Source organism: Schistocerca piceifrons, chromosome 5 (assembly GCF_021461385.2).
Source record: "Schistocerca piceifrons isolate TAMUIC-IGC-003096 chromosome 5, iqSchPice1.1, whole genome shotgun sequence".
NCBI classification, from domain to species: Eukaryota; Metazoa; Arthropoda; class Insecta; order Orthoptera; family Acrididae; genus Schistocerca; species Schistocerca piceifrons.
The window spans coordinates 365,115,358-365,139,912 of record NC_060142.1 but is presented as its reverse complement, the minus strand read 5'-3'; the positions used below and the strand labels follow the sequence as shown (position 1 = coordinate 365,139,912).

Here is a 24,555-nt window from a genome sequence, read left to right as displayed (position 1 = left end):
ATCAGTTGGTAGGACATGTTCTGAGGCATCAAGGGATCACCAATTTAGTATTGGAGGGCAGCGTGGAGGGTAATAATCATAGAGGGAGACCAAGAGATGAATACACTAAGCAGATTCAGAAGGATGTAGGTGGCAGTAGGTACTGGGAGATGAAGAAACTTGCACAGGATAGAGTAGCATGGAGAGCTGCTTCAAACCAGTCTCAGGACTGAAGGCCACAACAACAACAACAACAACAACAACAAGCCTAATACATGAAATCTCTTCCATGTACAAAAGGCATGTTCTAAAAGTAACTGGATTTCTTTAAGGACCTACTTTACTGTAACCCTTTCAAAAAAGTCCCCATTAGATATTATACACTTATGTAAGTACTTTTTCCAATCTATGGGACGCTTCTGACACAGTCTTTGGGATAGCTTTTAGCTCTGTGAGAAATGCATTTTTAAACTTATCTGTGCTTTTAAACTGCAGTTCTTTAAGATTTTTTTTGTTTTGTATTTGGGAACATAGCAAATTCACATGTGGCCATGCCTGGTCAATATGGTGGCGGGGGCATCATTACAGTAATGTTGTTGGCCAAAAATTCACAAGCAAGCCACAAAATGTAAGCAGGTACACTATTATGGTGCAAAAGACATAATCTGGTTCATCAAAAATACAGATTTTCTTAAATGATACAACCAAACAGTATTGAGCTTGTAATAAGCACACCTTATCGATGATTCAGCCTTGTGGTGAGAACTTGTGGTGAGCATAACTGTCAGTATTGACCATACATTTGACAAACTTTTTGCATTGTTGTCAATCCATTATGCTTCTACTAGGACTACTGAACCTTAGTTTTGACATTATATCTGAAAATAAGTGTTATTGCACATTGCAATAAATCTCCAAGTAGTGACTCCTGATCAGCTTGCATTTGCTTCCATATTTATTTGAATCCATAATTTTTGAATAAATTCTTGTGTTACACACTTCATATCCAAAAAAAATCCGTAAAAAATTCCTAACCTGAAGTAATGCCAACATGATAGTAACTTTCCTGATTGTGATTTGGTGATCATTTGTTGTCATATCTTCTACTTTTTGTCTGATTTAATCAGTTGACGAGTTGCTGTGGTGTCCAAGGCTCTAGCCATCTTTAATGTCTTCACGGTCATTTTCGAAACATACGACTCATGATTTACACCAGCAGACCCACTGAAAGTAATATTTTAAATTTCTAAAACCTCCCTGCACTTTATTCTGTTCTTTTAGAGAAATTTGATACAACTTCTCTGATCCATTTTTATACAAAATAAATGGTTGCTGAGACTATGAAAATGCATGTAACATGTTCAGCTGACAAGAGACTAAATGTTCAATATGGCTAACACTGTCCATCACTGAAACTGTGTAAGAAGATCCCTAACAGCTCGCAGAGCTATAGCCAGCTCTCAGCTGCGAAGTGCTAATGACTTAAGGTGAAAACAGTAGCCATCTATAGATCTGACAACAATGAGGCACTGCCATAGATTTGTTTACAAAATCACATTATGTTATTAGGTGAGGTAGGCAACTAAAACTGCAATGCCTAGCCCACTGCAACTGTCTGGCATCAACTCAAGCGGACTCAACTATTATTAATTTCAGGCATGTGGACCAATGCAACAACAACAACAAAAATCACACATATGTAATTACAAAACTCATGAAATTAAAGAAAAAATCATGTTACTTTTTAAATAAACCTCATATATTATTTTCCCTGTTGTGTAAATTATCATGTCTCTCTAGTAGTATATAAAAAAATGCATGCACGAAATATGACTACTCATTCATCATGAAGGAGGAGCTTCAGGGTTGTGATACCAAATGTGTATTTGCATTGAACAGTAGATATCAGTACCTAACTCTGCACACTGTATTTGCAATTACACTGCTACATCATATGCCTGCTTACACCTTCTGAAAATGACAGATATAAAATTAACATCAAAATCAATTTTCTGAAAGTTGCCACTGCTTCCTCATGTTATACTAATTGATTTTTATTACTTATTTTCTAAGTTAGCTTTTATAACAAGAAAAGTCTTCACGCCATTTCCCAAGAACATTATTATTTTATAGATTTTCTGATTTTCACTAACACACTGGCCTGGGCTTAGAATGCTGTTAGCTTTCTTCAGTTGACACATAGCATTAATGTCTATGGAACAAAACTTGTTTCGTATCCTTCACTCTTTTAACATTTTCAATTAATTGAATTTTTAAATTTTCATTGTACCTTCTCATATCCTTCTGAAGACTTTTCAAAATGGTCTTCAGTTGACACATAGCATTAATGTCTATGGAACATAAACTTGTTTCGTATCCTTCACTCTTTTAATATTTTCAATTAATTGAATTTTTAAATTTTCATTGTACCTACTCATATCTTTCTGAAGACTTTTCAAAATGGTCTTGTTAAGTGGCGTGTTGGGTATATAAATTAAAAAATGACAAACACCATTGTAACTAAGAGCACAGAGAAAATTTTAGCATTTGAAAATTTCCTTAAATATTCTTGTAGTCCAGAAATTAGTCAGAATCACAGGTGTTGATAATGAGAATACTAACGATCTGAAAATAATGTCAGATGAAATATGTAAAGCCATTTGAGGTATGAAGAAAGGAAAGCTGCTTGTAAGAGGTAGTATTTTAACAGAAGTGGTTAAACACTCAGGAAAAGTAGTATTACAGGAACTTGAGAGTACTTACAGAATGTTTTTGAAGTTACACAATTCTCCAATACAAGAACAGTGTGGGATTTTCTTGTAGAAACAGTAAACAGCCTATCAGTGGCAAACTGGAAGGCTTATTAATGTCTCTTTACCATAGTTTCAACATTCATAAAAAAGGCTTCTTCAGAAGGATATATGGACAACTGGATTACATGTTGTCGCAGAGGTATGTTAAAATGTAGCTGAAAGGCATGAGTGAAATATAAAATTTCACCTCCATATTAAATTAAAACTTAAGCAATATGTTGTCATGTGGTACATTCTCAGCAGTTTTCAGCTAGTGCACTGGTTCAACCTATTTTAATATTCTGAGGATCTAAGTCAGTCACACAATATCCATTTGACTTCATCATTGTAGTGGGATATTCAGAATGAAAGAAATTTTAAGCGAGGGTATTCATTATTATGAATACTATTACAAGCAACCCTAATGGGAATCTTTGGATCTCTAAGTTGTCAAGAAGAAGCAGGAATACTTGTTAATGGAAAGGACTTGTACTGATTGCAAAACTTGTAAGAATCACATTGAAAAGAAATTAAAAATGGTGTTACAGAAGGATTTTCAATTTAGGACAGCTAAAGACAAAGTCTGTGTGGACAGTAAAAGATATGAACATAAGAGTAAAAATTACCTGAAGAGCATTTTCTAAACAAATAACAAAAGTGAGCTTTAAGTTTACTATTGGTATGTAGGCTATAACTAATTTTGATATTGGCAGTGAAACATCAACTTTCAGTTGAAAACCCTTTGATAGTTAGGATTTCTCACTAAGCGTGTCTGTTGAGAATTTCTAAGAGACACAAAACAGGTGCAAATGGATAAGGAAAAATGGGACCATAAGATATAACTGTCACAGTAAGGAGAATGGACCAAGGGAGTTCTTGGCTGGATCCCAAGAGATAAGAACAGATTACAGTAACTATGTAATGGAGATATTTTGAGCAAAGCACTTTAACAGTGTTGTAAGAGATATAAAATACATTTCTTTTGTAATTATGGACATTTAATTAATGAATTACAAGCATACACATTTAGCCATACTGGCTATAAGTTATCTAACATTCTAATGTCTAATATTACTAATGGCTTGGAATTTCATTTGACAATTTGCAAACAATTTAGATAGTCTTTCTCACTCAGTGTGAACTTCACCTGCTTGTAGATAACCTTACTTAAATTGTAAATTGCCCTAATTTCTTGTGGTTATTCTATCACACATGTAGATATTCTGCCAAAATGGTTAGTATTATCATGTTGATTTTAAACTGACAGCTGGGGATAAATGGCTACTATAACCAAAAGTACCAAGATCTTGACTGAATTTTCCAGTGGCTCATATGACTACTTACACATGTAATTGGAATGTGAAATGTTGGACAATAATCAGCCAATAGACTGAAAGCTCCTAAAAGAGAGGTAGATGATTTTATCATAATTAAGGAGGGCTTCAGAGAAAAAAATATGAAACGGGTGTGTGATCTTTTATGGTGTAGTAGCACAACAAGAGACAGTATGCACAGGTGATGCAAAATACACTTTTGAAAACTAGAAAATGATCACAAGAACATAAACTATGGCTGGATCACTAGAACAATAATCACAATACATATCTTGTAAAGCACAGTCTCACATTCAGGTGTTCAGTCTATTATAGAAGTATAAGGTGTCATCTTTCTAGGCTGGTCAAGGAATGTAGTTGGGTATGCAGACCAGCCCAAACCACCAAGTTGTGCATATTTTCGACAATGGACAGACCTTGTAATCTTGCTGCTCAGGGGATCTCCCTATCATTTTTAAATGGAAGCAGAATAGACTCGAGTCAGTCCAAGTAAAGTGATCCAATAAAAATTAAATTGGTTTCTTGCCCATTATTAAATATTTTTTATATGTGATTACCCTATAAATGAGTAATCCAAAACAGTTTTTTAAAAAATTTTACCTTGCATAGTTACTGAATGGTGGCCATTTTTATTTGTAAGTGCATGGCAGATTTGAAATTTGGAGACATTCCATTAATTTGAATAACTCCACACTGTGTTAAGTTATGATATTACAAGTGACATGATTGTTTTCAGAAAAGTCTGCTGTACAGCACTGTTTATTATCCAAAATTCAAAAATAACAAGTCGAAATGATCTCAAATGTTTGGTATTCAAAATTTAAAAAATCCACTTTTTAGACCCAAGGAATGACTTATAAAAGTGTATTTCATTTCTGTAGTTATGTATCATAAACTACTAGCCACATATAGAGCAAGAACACTGACAAATGTTTCCTTAATTTCTTGTGGTTATTCTATCACAAATATAGATACTCTACCACAATGACCAGTATTATCATGTTGATTTTTAACTGGCAGCAGGTACATGCACCTCACTAAAGTATGTCCCACATGAAGGCTATGTCCCAGTGCCGTGTCCACTGGCCACTGATAGAACACAACATTGAAATTTGAAAATCTTTATTTTTTGTAGGATTGAGACTAGTTATTTTGGGATTGAATATAAAAATTTGGTTTTTGCACGTTTCACACACCTGTATGATAGCAAAGTACTGTTAAAATTTCAACATTGATATTTGACAGGTGAACAAAGATATGAATTTTTGAAAATCAGGAAATAATTCACATTACACTGCAATTGATCTTATGGTTGTTGTCTAATTCGTTAATTCATATGTGATATTGGCTGGATGTGATGAATTAATATTGAAGTTAAGGTACTGAATTCATTAATTCATATGTGATATTTGGCTGGGTGTGATGAATTACTATTGAAGTTAAGGTACTGAATTGTATGCAAAAACTTGAAAAATTATTGAACTAAACATTTATAATATCATGATAAATTTAAAATAAATTTCTCCAATTTACATACTTTTGTGATGTGGTGCTTCCTAATCATAGTAGTGACTGTTAAGAACACTTATTTCTTCAGACAGCTTTAGAAATATAGAATAAGACCTCCCAGTTGCTGTTGTAAGTTCAAGCACTGAAAGTTTCCTTCATACATATTTCGTTGGAATCCAAACTTTGTTGTTAATAGATTTCTTCAGTGGTGTTCTTGGGCCAGCAGGGTGGTAAATATACACATAAACATCACTGATCACTGTTTTCCAAAAATATCTTCCAATCTGTTTAAGCTCCTATTGCACAAAAAAGAATTATAAGAGCCATGGAAGTCTCAGCATCTCTATCTTCATGCAAACCCTCATTTAAAAAGCTTCATTTTCTTCCATTACCATGCCTATATATCCTAGAAACAATAATGTTTATAAGGAAAATCGTAGATGAAAATAGCAAGATTGCTCCAAAAAACCAATATATCCATTCTTACAACACAAGGAATAATCAAGATTTACATATGCAGTTTTCACATACAACACTAAAACAAAAAGGACCCTTGCAAGCAGGAAAAAAAAACTGTATAACAAACTGCCTAAAAAAATCAAGGCAATAACTGGCATGCATAAGTTCAAAACTGCAGTGAGTGACTACTTTCTACAGAATGGCTACTGCAGTGTTGATGATTTTTTATCTACAGTGTAAATATGTTAAAAATTTAAATGGTTTATACAATTAAGGCCAAAATAAGAAATGTGTACATGTAGATTGATGTGGTGTGTGTGTATAATCAGGGCAGAAAGTATGAAATGTGTGCGTGTAAAATTTATTTGTGTATTTATGAAATGTTATTCCCATATGTTAGAGTTATATTGCTATATACTGAAAACCATACAACAGTTTTTCTGTTAAACTTTATTGCAAATTATTTGACTTGTCCTATATCATTATGTACCTTTGTACAGTGTATGATTCACAGGACCAAAAATATACAATACATTACAACACGATACCCACCTGCCACTACATCATTCAATGTTAAAGACAGATATGTAATTTAGTGACCCAATGAAACTCATAAATTTTGGTCACCAACCTAAGTTTTCTGCAATGCAAAGGAATTTGTGGGATTACTTTGTTCATTTCTGAAGTGTTGTTTTGATATGAAGAACTACCTCTTCTATCTTGAAGAGAAAATATGTGATGTCTTTAATATAATCCTTGCAGAAGGCATACATTGTCTTCTATTGTAAGAATTTGGTCTGTGTATGGAAGAGGCAAAAAAGTGCTTTTCAGCCTCCAGCCCAAAATATACTTGGGGGTTGCAAAGATTTAAAAAATTATTTTTGTTCTTGTACTGACTACCACTTCCATCTGAAATGTATATCAGTTTCTCAACCTTGGGAAACTTTTCTTATATGTAATTTGCTATGTACTTTAAAAACACATGGACAATCAAAGTGTCATGCTCCAAGTGGTCACGAATGCAAATTGAAGAACTGAAAATTTTGTCTTTCTCATTTTTGAAGTACAGAACAAATGGATGCACTGTTGCGAGGTCATTGACACAGTAGTACCCTTGTTTTTCATCCTGAGCCACAAATATAAAGTTTTTTGAAAAATCAGCTGGGATTATGCCTTTCAGTTTCATAAAATTGTGCCTTTTTATTCTTCAAAAACTTACTTGGTATTTTAGAAACATGGTGGTGACTTTTGAGATTTTCTAGTTATCAATTAAAAATTAAAAGTACTCTTCCTGAGACTTCACCACTGTTGCCATTTCAGTGCTGTTGGTTGTGACACACTGTTTGAAGGTAACGTTATTGGACATTTCCTCCTGAGATTTGTTAAACGGTTTGAGAGCAGTTTCTTTACTTTGGCATTTATCATATAAACTCATCATGCAGTCATAGCTGTTAGTGTCACAGACCCTTAAATCTAGTACCCTCTTTAGTTAATATCATTGGGTTTTGTAGCCACAGTCATCAGTTTGACATTCTGATGATATGAATAAACACATACAGAATGTTCCTGAGGAGCCGGCCAAAATACACCATCCCAGGTGAAGGTCCCAAAATTTTGACTTTCCAATTTTGCATTCAGGATGAGAATTTTTGAAAGCTACATAAGTTCATTTAAATATGACAGCACTAGTAGTTTCTGGTTTATTACTTTAACTCCATTTATAACAACTCTTTTCCTATCTTTGCACACTGTTCTGTTTTCATCATCTACAGAAAAAACTGCTGGATCTTTTCAGTTGTTTCTTCAATTGGATCTGCTCCTTTCTTCTTTCTAAAATTGGTAGAATACCTTGTTCTTTCAGTAATTTTTGGGCTAGTCTAACCAAATGATCAGAAACAGTAAACTGATGAACTGCTTTGTCTCTTGAGCATGCATCAGGGAGCAAACTTAAATTTTAAATTTTTTCCTCTTTAGGTGGTACTGAACACTTGCTTTTTAGTATCTCAGTTAAGCCAAATATTCAGGGTTGGACAATTCTGGTTGTAGGTTTTCTTCTTTTTTAGAAATACAGTTGGCATCTCCTTTATTAAAGCATGACTCTAAATCTTACATAATTTTGTCTGAAATTCATTGTATCTTGCTTTCAATAGCTGCTTTTCATGTACCGCTACTCATTTTTCTTATTTTGAAGCAGGAGATGCCTCTAAATTAGAACAAGCAAAATCCAATTTGCTAAGAGCTTCCTCATGAGGAATATAAATGTCATTGACAAGGTTACATGATTCTGGACCCTTGTTTCACGTTAAACATTTTTGAGTAACAATTTGGCCACAGGGAGGTCCCAGGAATAACATTAAGTTTCACTTGGGAAGCTGTTTTACTCGCACTTAACAAGGACAAATGCTAAAGTTGTATTTCCCTCAAACATTTAATAATAGGATATTTAGGAAATTTGAGATCATAGCATTTTTTCCAAAAATGTGATTGTACTTCAGAATATATTTTTCCTCATGATATTCGCAAACTGATGATACAGAAGAACCTACTTGGCTATAATTAGGCAAGCGTTTTGAGCCAGTGACTCGTTCTTCAGACAGAAGGGTTGAAGGGGAAGGAAAAGAAGTGAAGGAAAAGGATTGGAGAGGTGTAAGAAAAGGTGTAGATTTCAGGAAAATCACGCAGAACCACAGGGCAGGAGAGAGTTACCGTCTCTTCTTTTACGTGTGTGTTCTGCTGCCACTTGGTGAGTAGATTTTTTTTCTATCCAATTACATTATTTTGTCAAAAATTGATTTCTTTCATCATTATAGAAGAAATTGGTTGTAATTCAATCAAAGTTTGTATGTCTTCATCAGAGTCATTAACATTTTGTAGGTTTTTTTCAAACTGAACCATAAACTGTTTTGTGACACACTTCACTTACTGTATTTTCAATAGAGCATTGTTCATCCTTTTTATTGCATTCCAATTAGTATTTCAAATTTATTTATTATTAAATTTTAAAATTATTTTAGTTAATTAAAAAATTTACTCCTGCCAAAAGCACATATAATATCTAGAATGAAATTTTCACTCTACAGTGGAGTGTGCGCTGATATGAAACTTCCTGGAAGATTAAAACTGTGTGCCGGACCGAGACTCGAACTCGGGACCTTTGCCTTTCGCGGGCAAGTGCTCTACGAACTGAGCTACCCAAGCACGACTCACGCCCCATCCTCACAGCTTTACTTCTGCCAGTACCTCGTCTCCTACCTTCCAAACTTTACAGAGGCTCTCCTGCGAACCTTGCAGAACTAGCACTCCTGAAAGAAAGGATATTGCAGAGATATGGCTTAGCCACAGCCTGGGGGCTGTTTCTAGAATGAAATTTTCATCTAGAGTGGAGTGTGCACTGATATTAAACTTCCTGGAAGATTAAAACTGTGTGCCGGACCGAGACTTGAACTCGGGACCTTTGCCTTTCACGGGCAAATTTCATTCTAGAAACATCCCCCAGGCTGTGGCTAAGCCATGTCTCCGCAATATCCTTTCTTTCAGGAGTGCTAGTTCTGCAAGGTTCGCAGGAGAGCCTCTGTAAAGTTTGGAAGGTAGGAGACGAGGTACTGGCAGAAGTAAAGCTGTGGGGACGGGGCGTGAGTCGTGCTTGGGTAGCTCAGTTGGTAGAGCACTTGCCCACGAAAGGCAAAGGTCCTGAGTTCGAATCTCGGTCTGGCACTCAGTTTTAATCTTCCAGGAAGTTTCATATCAGCGCACACTCCCCTGTAGAGTGAAATTTCATTCTAGAAACATCCCCCAGGCTGTGGCTAAGCCATGTCTCCGCAATATCCTTTCTTTCAGGAGTGCTAGTTCTGCAAGGTTCGCAGGAGAGCCTCTGTAAAGTTCGGAAGGTAGGAGACGAGGTACTGGCAGAAGTAAAGCTGTGAGGATGGGGCGTGAGTCGTGCTTGGGTAGCTCAGTTGGTAGAGCACTTGCCTGCAAAAGGCAAAGGTCCCGAGTTTGAGTCTTGGTCCGGCACACAGTTTTAATCTTCCAGAAAGTTGCACATATAATATTCTATACACCAATCAAGTATGTGCATCCACTCTAACACAGATTTCTGAACAAACTGACTACAACAGTGCAAATGCAGTTAATGTACAGACTTGTCACTGACTACAGGCCTCCTGTGTCGACTTGTATCTCTGTCCACTGAGCTCCTCTACAAATTTTTCTTGAGGACTAAATTCATGCACAAAACTGTACACTTCTCAACAGTAGAGAAATGTCACATGTTTATTATTTTACTTTTATCATTTTGAACATATAATAATGTGTTACTTAACTGAGGATAAACCTAGATGCAAATGGGCAATTTTTTTAATGTAGAACTAAAGCAATAGCTCCTGTTGTTTAATATTTTATTATTAAAATAAATAATACTAATTAATACAGGCTGATAGTGTTAACTAAACAGAGGTTACAAGTAAATTTTATTACAATGAAACAATAAACCATAGGATCAACTGTAGTGTAATGTGAATTATTTCATCATTTTCAAAAATTCATACTTTGTTCACAGTCAAATATCAATGTTGAAATTTTGTCAGTACTTTGCTATCATATAAGTGTACAAAATTTGCAAAAAACCAAATTTTTATGTTCATAAAAAATAAAGATTTTCAAATTTCAAAATTTTTTAAGAAATTAGATGAACATTTGTCAATGTTCTTGCTCTGTGTAAGGCTAGCAGTTGATGATATCTAACTAGAGAAAAAAACACTCTGACAAACTACTCCTTGGTTGTTACTTTGGGGCCTAAAAAGTGGATTTGCTAAATTTTCAGCACCAAACTTTGGAGGTCATTTTAGCTGGTTATTTTTTTAATTGTGGGTAATAAACAATTTTGTAGAGGAGGCTTTTCTAAAAACAGTCATGGCAGTTGCAATGTTGTAACTTAACCCAGTGCAGAGGTATTCAACTTAATGATAATATCTCCAAATTGAAAAACCGTTGTGCACTAACAAATAAAAATGGCTGCCATTCAGTAATAGTGCAAGGTAATTTAAAAAAAAAATAGGTTTGGACTTCTCAGTTGTAGGGTAATCATATGTAAAAAAAATCAGAATATTTAAAAATGGTCAAGCAACTCTCATTGGATCATTTCATATGGATTGACCCCCTCAACAATGTTTTGGGTTTATCTTGTGTCATTGAATAATCTCTCCACCAACAACAGAGATATAAGGTCAGGTTAGGTTTAGGCTCCCCATATCATGCCTGGAATTGGTCTAGCATCTCAATACCTAATACATACCAGTAGATGACTGAGCTAGGTGGAGCAGTGGTTAGCACACTGGACTCGCATTCGGGAGGACGATGGTTCAATCCTGTGTTCAGCCAACCTGATTTAGGTTTTCTGTGATTTCCCTAAATCGCTCCAGACATATGCTGGGATGGTTCCTTTGGAAGGGCATGACTGACTTCCTTGCCTGTCCTTCCCTAATCTGATGAGACCGATGACCTTGCTGTTTGGCCTGGCCCCTCAAACAAACCAATCCAACCCATACCAGTAGTTACTTTCTGCTTGAGGCTGCACTTACAGATGATCATCCCTAGCATCAAGACAGAATCTCATATCATTATGTAACACTGCTCTCTATTCTTCACCCATCCAGTCCAGTCCTACAATTGATCTTCAGAGATTGATTTTAGGATAAGAAGGTGTGGGAACCACACTCTCACTCATAGGCCAGCTGCCAGTAAGTGTCGAAGTTAGATACCCATCTAAACAGCCTGCACTACCTTGTGGAATGGGCCAGGTGACCTCGGCTTCCACTGAGCCACCGTATAATGATGCCATTGATATTTAGAGTTTGGTAACATGATGCTGCACACCCATCATTATCTGCAGCACCTCGATGGGAACATGTAAGTCAGAGAGTTGTAGCCCACACTCAAGATGTTTTTCAGGCTTTCGGCATTTCTCTCCTTTTTCATCTGTTGCTGCTCAGGGGGTGAGTTGATGATCCTGCTCTGGTTGATATAAGCTAGACATTAGACAAGAATGCCTGTACATATATACTTTGTGTGGGGTATACCAAATATGAGGCCACTTGGCATTAGTTTGTGACAGTCAGCAAGCTGCCGGATGGTCATCAAAGGCCCCCGTGTTATCCCTCTGAGGCTGTCTCCGACACCCCATGAGCATCTACCCAGTGTACTCTACCTGCATTGGTTATGGATGGATAACTGATAGAGTTTCAAATTGACAAGAGGCAATAGTATGCCCGATTAATTTAGACATGAACATGCTCTTGGCCTTTGTAAGTACTATCTTATAATTAACAGCTTATTCTATTGCAGGTGCAGTTATATTCTCAGTATCTTATAAGAACGTGAAATGGAAACTTTTGTTTTGACTGGTTGATTCAACTTTGCTTCAAAATATTTTTTGACTAAATGCTTTTTCTGTTTTGGGATTCTAGATCAGTGAGAAAGTCTCATTAGTTTGATTCAATCCCCTTTCAAGGTTTGGACTCTCAACTATGGCCATACAACCAGCTGTTTGAGAATATCTTGGGTCAGGCGAAAAATGTTGAAATCCATGTCTCCCTTAAGCCATCAGCAATAACTAAATTTTGTTTCCCCCAAATTATTTCCCTTTCCCATGCACAACAAGGTCAAAGCCAAATTGTAGTGCTGACAGGAAATCAATGCCATCTCTCCCATTTAGTCTAGTCAGTGGGCGACCCCGATGGTGGTAATCAGAAGCCAGATGCTGCTGTGTGCCTTTTTGGCGATTTTAAACAGGCACTCAATGTGCAGTTTGTTGAGGACTCATATCCCATTTTGTGTAGCTGGAGAAGTTGTCGGTGAAGTTGTCAGGCTGACAGTACTTTACCCACATTGAGTTGTGTGATGCACACCTGCAGTTGTCATTTAATACCACTTCCCAGTGTTTGGGGTTCACCAGTTTATGCACTTGCATTTTTGAATGTTGTCTGCCCCAGGAATTTATCAAGGGTACATGAAGCATTGGGTTAAGACCATTCTCTGTTGTGTTACATACCTTGATGTCATTCAGCTCATGGGTTTCACATGAAAGGAGCGTATATACAATCTGGAGGCACTTTCCCAATGCATGGAGAATGGTCTTTGTTGCAGATTACAAAAATGTAGATTTTTGCCCCAAACGTGCATTTTTTGGGACATGTGCTTAGCAAAGATGATGTCGTCTTTAAGGATGAGCATGTCGAAACCAGCATTATCTTGCTGGTGCCGAAGAACCTGAAGGAGTTCCACTCCTTTTTGGGTGAGATTGTTCTTATTATGAGTTTGTGCCCCAGGCCATGCACATCTGCCATCCTCTTAAACAGCTTGTAGTGCTTCAAGAATTTACACCTAAATTCTGGAACCACTCAACCTTCTGCCACCTCGAACACGCGATATTTTAAAGATAAGTGTGAGAGAGAGCCAACTTACTGCGCAACACATGTCTGTATGTGCAGGATTGACATTTATCATGGAAGACAGGAGCTGCATCAGACGAGCGGCGTCGACAGGTGTTTGCTGCATGCACCACAGACACTGTAGGAGAGGACATGGTATAATTAAATGCTACTCTTTCTGTGTTAGTAAATGTGATTGCTGAAAAAAAAAGAAAAAGAAAAATGAACATTTGACTATAGACTTTTAACTTACTTCATATCTTAGCTCTGAATGAAGCAAGACTCAGGGGATGTCTATAAATTATTTGGTTGTTAAAACCAGGCAATTGTGATTATGATTCATTGTATCTAATGGGTGTCATCACAGTTGGCTTACAAGAATTTGTATGTTAATGTGAAATTTGTGGAGATGAAAATATACCTGAACTGAACTGAAAGTATGAGGTTACCGAGTTATTTCTAGTGAAAGAGAGAGTATTTGTTAGTTCCTCTAATTGGCATTATTTCTTCGGAGAAGAAGTTGTGGAGATTGATACAACCCCACATATCCAGAGAAGCGGATCGGCTAAAAGTTTCAAGTAAGTCCACTGTAGTAAGAGAAGTGTGAAGTTCACAGTCCAGCTTTGCACCTCTTCTCTTGTCGCCAAAACCCTTAGAAGCTTCACCTAAAGAGTGTCACATTTGTGTGGTCTGTGAACTGCCAACAGGCAGTGGTGTGATCCGCTCCGTGTTTGGCTTCTATTATGCCAGTTAAGTCATTAACTCTGACCACTGAGTCATTCCAGTGTGGCAGTCCTGTCACCTTGGCACTGAGCAAACCATTGCTTATGCATCAGATGCTTTCAGGTACACAAAAAAATTATTCACAGGTGAAGAAGGAGTTACTGGCTATCACTCCCATTATTAAAAAACTTCATGCTTTTTATGAAGTAAAATTTCTACTGATCACCAACCACAAGCCACTGATTTCTTTATTTTGCCCCTGTTCTAAGCTACCAGATAGGACTGCCCACTGAGTGCAGAAGTATGCACTGTTTCTTTGTAATTATTGTTATGACCTCCAAGCAAGCTAATGCAAATGCACTATCACAGATGTCAACGGGACCCAATCTGGAGTCTGGTCAACAGGTGGCTCTCATTTCGACATTTGATGATACCTTGCAGCAGACATTTCTGGAGTTTTCATTAACAGCGCAGGATTTCACAGCTGCTGACCCACTTTTCCAGAATACTGTCTCAGCAGTTCAGACAGGATGGGCAGAGTGCACTCTGTTGGAAGCAGACTTGGATACCATACATTTTTCCTACTACTAGATCAGTTCAATGTTATCTAGGAGGTTCTCATTCTTATCATGCAAAGGTGTTGAGTGGTTGTCCCTCTGGCGTTGCATCCTCACATACTCCATCTGCTGCATGTGTCTTACTAAAGTGTGTCCCACATGAGGGCTTTGTCTCAGTGCCATGTCCACTGGCTACTGACAGAACACAGTATTGAACATCTTGTGTGTGCTTATGCAGCCTGTGCACAGAACCAGGCAGCACTGCTGTGTCAGTTTTCCCGGCCACTCCCAAAGCACTCTTGGGACAGGGTACATGTCTTCACAGGCCCATTTTGGGGAAACGTGCTTGGTGGTGGTTAATGCATCTCCAGTTTCCTCTGTGTAGTCAAACCATCCTTCATGATGTCATTAGCAACTATTCACATGTTGCCAGTCACTTTTGTATTCGAGGGCTCCCCCCAGAGCTTCATAGATGATAACAGTTGTCAACTGGTGTTGTGTGAGTCTGCAGATTTTTTGCCTTCACAGTGGTATCCCACACCTGATTACCACCCTATTTCACCTGGCTTCTATCTCAGAGACTGAACGATATGTGTGAATTTTCAAGACCTAAATCATGAAGTCCATGTCTATCTTATCTTGCACTATGTTCTTTTAAACTTTCTGGTTATGTACTGAGCAACACATCTTAGTAGCAGAATGTTTGCACATGCACCAGCTGTAGGGCCGCATCAATTTGTTACTCTTCCTTGCAGGGTTACCATTCGAGCCCAGTCTTCTGACTACCAGCAGGGATGTCTCTTGGGATCTGTGGTGGCTGATAGAGGTTGGCGTTTGTTTGTAGTGGATGTGAGTCAGGAACATCAGACCTGCCATTCAGAACAGTTGCACTTGTGAATCATTCGACCCACAACACCACTGTCTCTGCTCCAGATGAGCAACAGGGTTGGTGACGATGTTTTCTCTATAGGAGTCTATCAATTGTGGCAGTGTGCATAGCTGCTGCCACTCCCACCACGCCTACCGACATCCTACTTTCGTCTGTGGACTATGGTGCTGATGGTGATTAGCCATGCCTCCTGATGCTGAGTCCATGGACTTGGGACCTGTGCCCTCATTTCCTCACTTGCCCTTGGATGAGGCCTCAACCCTGGTGATGCAGGTAGACCTGCAGTTCTATCAATTGTGGCAGTGTGCATAGCTGCTGCCACTCCCACCACGCCTACCGACATCCTACTTTCGTCTGTGGACTATGGTGCTGATGGTGATTAGCCATGCCTCCTGATGCTGAGTCCATGGACTTGGGACCTGTGCCCTCATTTCCTCACTTGCCCTTGGATGAGGCCTCAACCCTGGTGATGCAGGTAGACCTGCAGTTCTGCTAGCCTCCACAATCTTCCACCATTCCAGCAGAGTCAACTGAATCACCCACCGCTGGGAAATCTCCAATTTCATGTCAGAGGTTGCTAAGGAAACAAGGCCGTGGCCAGGTCAGGAGAGAGTGATTTAGTATTCCCACCAGCAGACATAGAGAGGGACACAGATGGGGTGACATGGTTCTCATGTCAGAGTAGTCAAGAAAGCCCTCACAGACTACACACATGGAGTCTAGTATGGGCAGAGCTTCTGATTAAGGTGTTTATTTGCCACCAGCAATAGACCAGGCCAGTCAGTTCTTACAAAGATCAGCTAATATAGGCATGGCTCCCAAATTGGTTCCACAGGGTAAATATTTTGATCATTCATGGTGGCTGCATTTGTGCTTCCTTTTTGCAAGTCCCTACATAGTGTTCAGATCCTCTGCTTCGTGTAGATTGACACACACATCAAATTTTCCGTGATTCAGTTCCTCAGTTTGCTGACTGAGTACCCGTCATTGGCTAGAATAGTGACTTTTGTGCTGACAAGATGGTTTATGACATTATCTGTCATAGATAGCTGCCACCTAGCTGAAAGTGGTATATAGTTTTAACCAGAACATTGATACAGTACTATTGGAATTTATCGATGGAACCTAGGTTCTAAATTATCACTGTGGTTAATTAATTTGTCATATGGTGATGAAGCAGACTAATGGACAGATTAACTCAAATTGAAAGTGAAAAATGAAGTACAACAATATTTATGACAGAAGATTAGCTTCTGTCTTTCAGCTAAAGAATAGCAGCTTCACTCAAAACAGTTTTGTGTTAATACACTCACACACTCACTGGTCATACTGGACTCGAGAGTCCATTACTACAGCAATGTATTTTCGCCATCTGTACCTGTCTTGGGCTATTACCTTCCATTCACCTGCAATACCTAGGCTCCTCAAATCAGCCTTCACATTGTCCTCCCATCTACACCTCAGTCTCCCCACAGGATATTTTCCCTCTAAGTGCCCTACCAGTACTCTGTGTGCTGCCCTGCCCTCATCCATTCGAGCTACGTGACCCACCCATCGCAGCCTACGTAATTTAATAATACTGCTTATGTCAGGGTTTGAATAGAGTTCATGAACCTCTTTGTTATGCAGTTTTTGCCACTCTCCGCTAATGTCATCCCTTTTTGCTCCGAAAATTTTCCTCAAAATTTTGTTTTCAAATACACGAAATGGCTTTTCATTTTGCACAGTGAGAGACGAACACTTTTGTGTTAATATAATTCTAATTTCACCTTGCCGGCATGGATGTGTGTACCATATCAAAACTAGAAGACAAGTTGAAGCTTGAAAGCCAGTTAGCTTATATGATTTTTATATGTGCCTATTTGTCATTCAGTGTGATAGGTGGCCTCTAAGCTGATTTTTGTCTACAAATATATGTACTGCCAAGTTAAGGTAAAAATACTTTTCTCCTGAAAAGGTTACTTAAAAATTATTTTTGTGTGAGCAGTGAGTTTTATTTGTACTACATTATTCTGTTCATTGAGAACTTTCTCTCTTAGAGATGGTTACTTCTCATAATGTAGCTGCTTGAGGTTGCTGCATGTGCTGATGTTGAGTCAGTTTAAAGCTCACTGTCATGCTCATCATCAGGATGTGAGAATGCAAGCTTTCTTGTCGAATCTTGATGATAAAATCTTCTCGGGTTGACAGCAAAGACAATGCGTTGTTTTCCAGCAACTCTGAAGCAAGTTTCTTACTTGCCATCTTAGACAAAATGTTACCCGAAGATGGAAAGTAAGAAACTTGCTGAAACATTGTCGGAGAACAACACATTGTCTCAGCTGTTGACCTGAGAAGATTTAATCATCATCATGATGTGTTCCATAACTGCTTATTTCTAAGCTTTGTCTGTTGCGAGTGCTCATTTGTTCTATATAGTATTTGTCAGTAATCAGTGGTTTATTGTACTTTCCATTGTGTAGAAATGGATGTTTGACTTAGTGCGATGAAAAATAAATTATTTTGTTAAATGTGGATCCTGAAAACAAAGCTGACATATCATATCCAACAAGTAGCGCACTGCAGTTTCTTAGACCTCTTTTTTTGTAGCTATTATGGCACAAGCAATCCATTTGTTTTCAATCTTTTCAGGGACATAATGCTGACAGTGACATATATCATACAGATTATTCCTGGGTTTCTGTTAGGCTTCTAGATGTCAATGACAATAAACCACAGTTTGAAAATGACAATGTTGAAGTATTTGTCAATGAAAATGCTGAAATTGGAACAACAGTAGGCAACTTCCAAGCTTTAGATGCTGACAACGGCGGAAAAAGCAAAATTAAATATGTAATCGATCGAGCAACTGATAGGAGGAAACAGTTTTCTATTAATAATGAAGGAGCTGTGTTAATCCAAAGACAGCTAGATAGAGAGAACCATGCTAAACATCAGGTAATTATTTTATATGCTAAACACTTCATTATAAATTAGTTTTTGTTACTGGAATACCATTTGACTAACCTTTGAAATGTGTTAGGCATGTAATAATCAGTGTGGTATGACAAAAAGGATTTGCTACACCATCAACAAGTTTTACTGTTTGGATTTTTTTACAGATCAGGATTCTGGCAATAGATGATGGCATGCCAGCAAAAACTTCATCTGCGACTTTAATGGTAATTGTTCAAGATGTTAATGACAATGCACCAAGATTAATTGAAGATTATCAGCCTGTCATTCTTGAGCACATACCACCAACTAAAGTTGCAGAAATTTTTGCTACAGATGATGATGACAAATTAAAAAGTAATGGACCACCTTTCAGTTTTAGAATAGACCCAAATGCAAGCAGTATAATCCACGCCTCCTTTAAAGTTGAGTGTGAACAAAGTAAGTTCATAGAAGTAAATCTTTAGATTTTGAGAAAAAATAAATATTTATAGGACTTCTACGGTAGACTTGCAATAATCCAACATTTGACAGCCCGACACACTTGGTAGTCTTTTGACGCCATGTCAGAAGTCATAACTGTGCTTGTTCCAGACACGGTAAGGCACACACTTGTCATGACAGGTGCCTCCTCCCATCTGCGCTGGGCCTCACACAAGTATAAATGAAACATGTGCACTTTATGGCACATGTTGACATTTTATAGAATCACACAAAATGATGTTGTGAATGGCAGTCTGCATTGTGTGTTGTAATACCCTCATGTTCAGAGAAAACAGAACACCTTGAATAACTAGAGGTAGGGTTTCATATTCACATGATATGTACATTAGTGTGTTCTGCAGAAATGATTAGCATTTCAGTCACCTCAGTTGAGTGTGTGGCCTGTTTCCTAGTAAACATAGGGTCTGCCAGTGGCCCTGATAACAAGCATAATGGCTTAGATCAGTATGAGGAGTGACTGGCATCCTATGGTACAGCCATCCATGCTGCATTCATGTGGTTCCAAAGTTCATCTGTGTTGCTTGGCACTTGGACACAGCACTGCACCCATCATTACACAATATCCAACATTTTTTCAAGTGGTGACAAGTCTGGTGATCTGCCAGGTCAAAGCAAAACGTTGACATCCTGTGACAACAAGAAGGCATATGTTTGTGCAGAAACATGTAATCATGCATTGTCTTGCTGAAAAATGATGTCTGGGGTGTTGTGCAGAAACGGTATGGCTATGGGTTGCAGGATGCCCTTTATGTAAGGCACACTGGTCACAGTGCCCTGGACATGCACCAGCTGTGATTTGTGGTTGTACCAAATAGAACCCCACACAATAAGGCCTTTAGTTGGTGCAGTATGTCTTATGCGAATACAGTCACTGTGATGTCACTTCCCCTGTCTGCGGTGAAACAAAATGCAGCCATAATTTTCTAACAGAACCTGGATTCATCCAAAAATACTATCTGATGCAGTTCCTGTCCCCAGTGATATCGTTCCATACACCACTGCCATCTACCACGTTTCTGCACATTCACCAAAGGTAGGCAAAGTGGACGAAGCTTATGTAACCCATGCCATAATAAATGGGGCAGACTGTCACCCCTAATAGTATATGATGTGTTCCACTGTTCCACTAGAGCCAATTAGGATGCTGATCTGTCCTGTAATGCCATTTGTATAAGGTGTAAATCTTATTGGGGGGCTGGTGTGGGTGGTGTGACTAGGCTCATCTTGTCATGTTCTATGGCTTTCTGTGAATTATTGCACTGCCAAAGCAGTTCATCCCACATGAGCAGCAATTTCCTGGATGGATGCATCACACCCTCTCATGCCAATAAAGTACTCCCTTTCAAACTCACTGATCTGATGGTGTGGTTCATGCATGTGACTGCAAGGCATCCTGCACATCTGCTCGAGTCACACTGATCTATTACCTCCAGTTTATAGCAACAAAGAGAGCCACAGGCATGTTTTTCTGGTAGGTGGTATTGTGCTGCAATATTGTTGTTCACCCTGAACCCATATGCTGACATGGTTCAAATGCTAATCATTTCTGCAGAACATATTAATGTACATTTCCTGTGATTATGAACGTCCTATCTCTAGTTGTTAAAGGTGTTCTGTTTTTTTCTAAACATGAGTGTAGTTGATCTGTGTGTTATCTGAGGGGAGCACTAAACAGCAAGGAGACTCATGCAGTTTTCATGTCTCTGTGCGAATAATGCTGTACATTACAAGAATGGTGGATTGTAACAAGGTGACGCAAAATGTACCATACAGCATTATTCACGCACATGCTTCAAATGTGTTACTGAGAGTGCTCCTTTCACATATTAGTGAATCTGAATTCTGAAACATAGATCAATTGTTCTGTTTTGATTTTTATGTTAAAAATTGTTGTACAATGGTGAGTATAAGTGGAAATGCTAAACATAAGCTATGTGGGAATGCTAAACGTAAGCTTAAATCTAGTACTCTTACTGATAAATGGGAAATATTAAATACTATGACCGTGATGAACCTCTAACTTCCATTTCTAAAGCTTCTGATATGGGGTGATCTACCATTTATGACATTTAAAAAATAGGTGTAAAGTAGAACAATTTATAGAAACTATTGAAAATGAGTGTAAGAGAGAGCCCCCGGAGGAGCAAATACCCTCAAGTTGACGAAGCTCTGTACGTTTGGTTTAAACAAAAAAGAAGCAGACATTTCCCTATTTCAGGAGATATTTTAAAACAGAAACTCAGCTTTTTTATCGTGAAATGACCAACAAAGATGATTTTCATGTCAGCGATGGTTGGTTTGCAAACTTCAAGAACTGGTATGGCATTCATTTCTTGCAGGTGAGTGGAGAAAAACTATCAGCTGATGAGACTGAAGTTTCTCAGTTCATTCAAGATTTAAATGCCAAAATTAACTAACTAGGCCTTTTGCCCAAACACCTGTATAATGCCAATGAAACGGGCTTAAACTGATGGCAGCTCCCAACAAAAACTTTTGTCATGGAAGAAGAAAAAAAAGTTTCAGGAAGGAAACCTCAAAAAGGGCATATTACATTAATAGTTTGTGCAAACGCCTCTGGAATAGTGCTCCAGGTCTCCTGGACAAGAAGGAATGAGTTAAGATGGCTGATGGCTACATAAAGGCTTTGTATTTACCAAAAAATATCACTGCAGTGATTCAGCTGACGAATTAAGATGTTATCAAAACATTGAAAGTACATTACAAATAGCATCCTAGTGGTTCTAGGTGCGCAGTCCGGAACTGCGCGACTGCTACGGTCGCAGGTTCAAATCCTGCCTCGGGCATGGATGTGTGTGATATCCTTAGGTTAGTTAGGTTTAAGTAGTTCTAAGTTCTAGGGGACTGATGACCACAGATGTTAAGTCCCATAGTGCTCAGAGCCATTTGAACCATTTTGAACAAATAGCATCTCTGATTAATATACTCAGACAACCTGTTGCAGACATCACATTAAACTTGGAAAAGTTTAACAACAAGGATCCTATTGTGATTGGAGCATTTGCATGGCATCTAGTCAGCCCTGTAACACTGATAAAATTTTGGGAAAATATTTGACCTTGAAACATAGTCCTTCCAAAGAAAGATGGCAGAGATAACAAATCTGAAGATAGTAATGAAGTTACCAAGGCTGTGCTCACACTTTGTGATGAAATTAACATTCAGGAATAAGATGCAGAATAACTGAAAAAATGGGTGTTACATGTTAACCTTGATTCTGAACCGACAGAAGAGGAGATAATCCAAGAAGTTATGGCTTATGTTGTGGACGATGACCCAATTGAGGCAGCCACAGAAGTGAAATGCACCATCACTTGCAAAGAGTTTATAGTGGCTGACAACACTTTTGTATGTTGGTGTGACTGGAGGGAACTCAACTACGAGAACATTTTAATGTTAAAAGACATTCATGAAAAAGCCATGATGGACCCTTTATGAAAGAAAAGACAAAAAACTATTACAGATATTTTTAAGTGAAAAATATGCTATTTGTATACCTTTGTGTGTATGTATGAAAATGTTATGTATTTCAAATTAATGATATGAATATAATAGAGGGAAACATTCCACGTGGGAAAAATACATCTAAAAACAAAGATGATGTGACTTACCAAACGAAAGTGCTGGCAGGTCGATAGACACACAAATAAACACAAACATACACACAAAATTCAAGCTTTTGCAACCAACGATTGCTTCATCAGGAAAGAGGGAAGGAGAGGGAAAGACGAAAGGATGTGGGTTTTAAGGGAGAGGGTAAGGAGTCATTCCAGTCCCGGGAGCGGAAAGACTTACCTTAGGGGGAAAAAAGGACAGGTATACACTCGCGCACACACACACACACATATCCATCCACACATATGTCTGCTTGTGTCTGTGTATGTGCGGATGGATATGTGTGTGTGTGTGTGCGAGTGTATACCTGTCCTTTTTTTCCCCCTAAGGTAAGTCTTTCAACTCCCGGGATTGGAATGACTCCTTACCCTCTCCCTTAAAACCCACATCCTTTCGTCTTTCCCTCTCCTTCCCTCTTTCCTGATGAAGCAATCGTTGGTTGCGAAAGCTTGAATTTTGTGTTAATGTTTGTGTTTGTTTGCTTGTCTATCGACCTGCCAGCACTTTCGTTTGGTAAGTCACATCATCTTTGTATGTATTTCTATACAAGTGTAATACATATATAGATACATACATAATAAATTTGTCTTATATCTACATTTGTATTTTTTATAACCTCAATGGCTGTAAAATACGTATGTATGTACTCAATATGTATTGTAACAATAGGTTTACTACATTATGAGCAGTACCCACTCAATGTTTATGCAAAACAACTGAAATTTTCTGGGCTTAGAAGTTTGAGCTTAATTTTACAAATCTTAGCTACAGTAATCCAACTTTTTTGATAATATGACACCTCCTCAGTCCCGTAACTGTGATATTATTGGGAGTTTAGTGTGCGGCAGTGCAAGTGGTAGAGAAAAATTTAGTAACTAAAATTACTTAAAGATAGTTTAATATGTATAGCATACATGTATTTCTAATGCCTTCTTGTTTTAGAAATTCATGTATTCACGCAATCTAGAATATTGTTGCCCTTGTAAAGTAAGTTAATCTATAACAGGACCATTGTCAGTATTCAACTTGCTGGATATATTCACAAACAGACAAGGATGGAACATTAAAATTAATCACTCTTTAAAAATAGCAGTTCTTTGTGAAAAGAAACTTATCGTATGTTAGTTAAAACCTGATACTGAAATGACATTCTTTGACTCGTGGCTGAGTATACAATATATTCTTCATCAGCATTAAATCAAAAAATGAAATAAGACTCTTGGCTTTCCTACCAAGGGAGTTCATTAAAATGGAATGCCTTATTGATGAACTCGACTTTATAGTGCTCCAGTTCGTTGACAACATAAACAACACCATATCAAGCTAAAACTGCCAGCAAGAATGATGGTGCCAACAGATCAGTGCACATCTACATCTACACGATTACTCTGCAGTTCACAGTTAAGTACATGGCAGAGGGTTCATTGAACCACCTTCGAGCTATTTCTCTATGGTTCCACTCTCTAACAACACATGGAAAAAACAAGCACTTAAATCTTTTTGCACGAGCTCTGATTTATCCTATTTTATCATGATGATCATTTTTCACTATGTAGGTGGGAGTCAAAAGAATATTTTCACATTCAGAGGAGAAAGTTGGTGACTGACATTTTATGAGAAGATTCAGCTACAACGAAAAATGACCACCGCCACCCTAATTCACATGTCATATCTGTTGCACTCTCTCCCCTATTTTGCGATAATACAAAACCAGCTGCCATTCTTTGAACTTTTTTGGTGTCCTCCATTACTCCCATCTGATGTGGATACCACACCACACAGCAATATTCCAGAAGAGGGCAGACAAGCCTGGTT

At 38.0% G+C, this 24,555-nt stretch overlaps 1 protein-coding gene across 1 annotated transcript in view; it reads left to right on the top strand.

Annotated features, from left to right (window-relative positions):
* Positions 1-24,555, top strand: part of LOC124798994 (neural-cadherin-like) — a 331,157-nt gene that overhangs the window by 30,277 nt on the left and 276,325 nt on the right. Inside the window, exons 5-6 of the mRNA XM_047262530.1 lie at positions 18,301-18,606; positions 18,771-19,044. Coding sequence (XP_047118486.1) covers positions 18,301-18,606; positions 18,771-19,044 — 580 coding nt within the window. The remainder of the gene's footprint in view (positions 1-18,300; positions 18,607-18,770; positions 19,045-24,555) is intronic.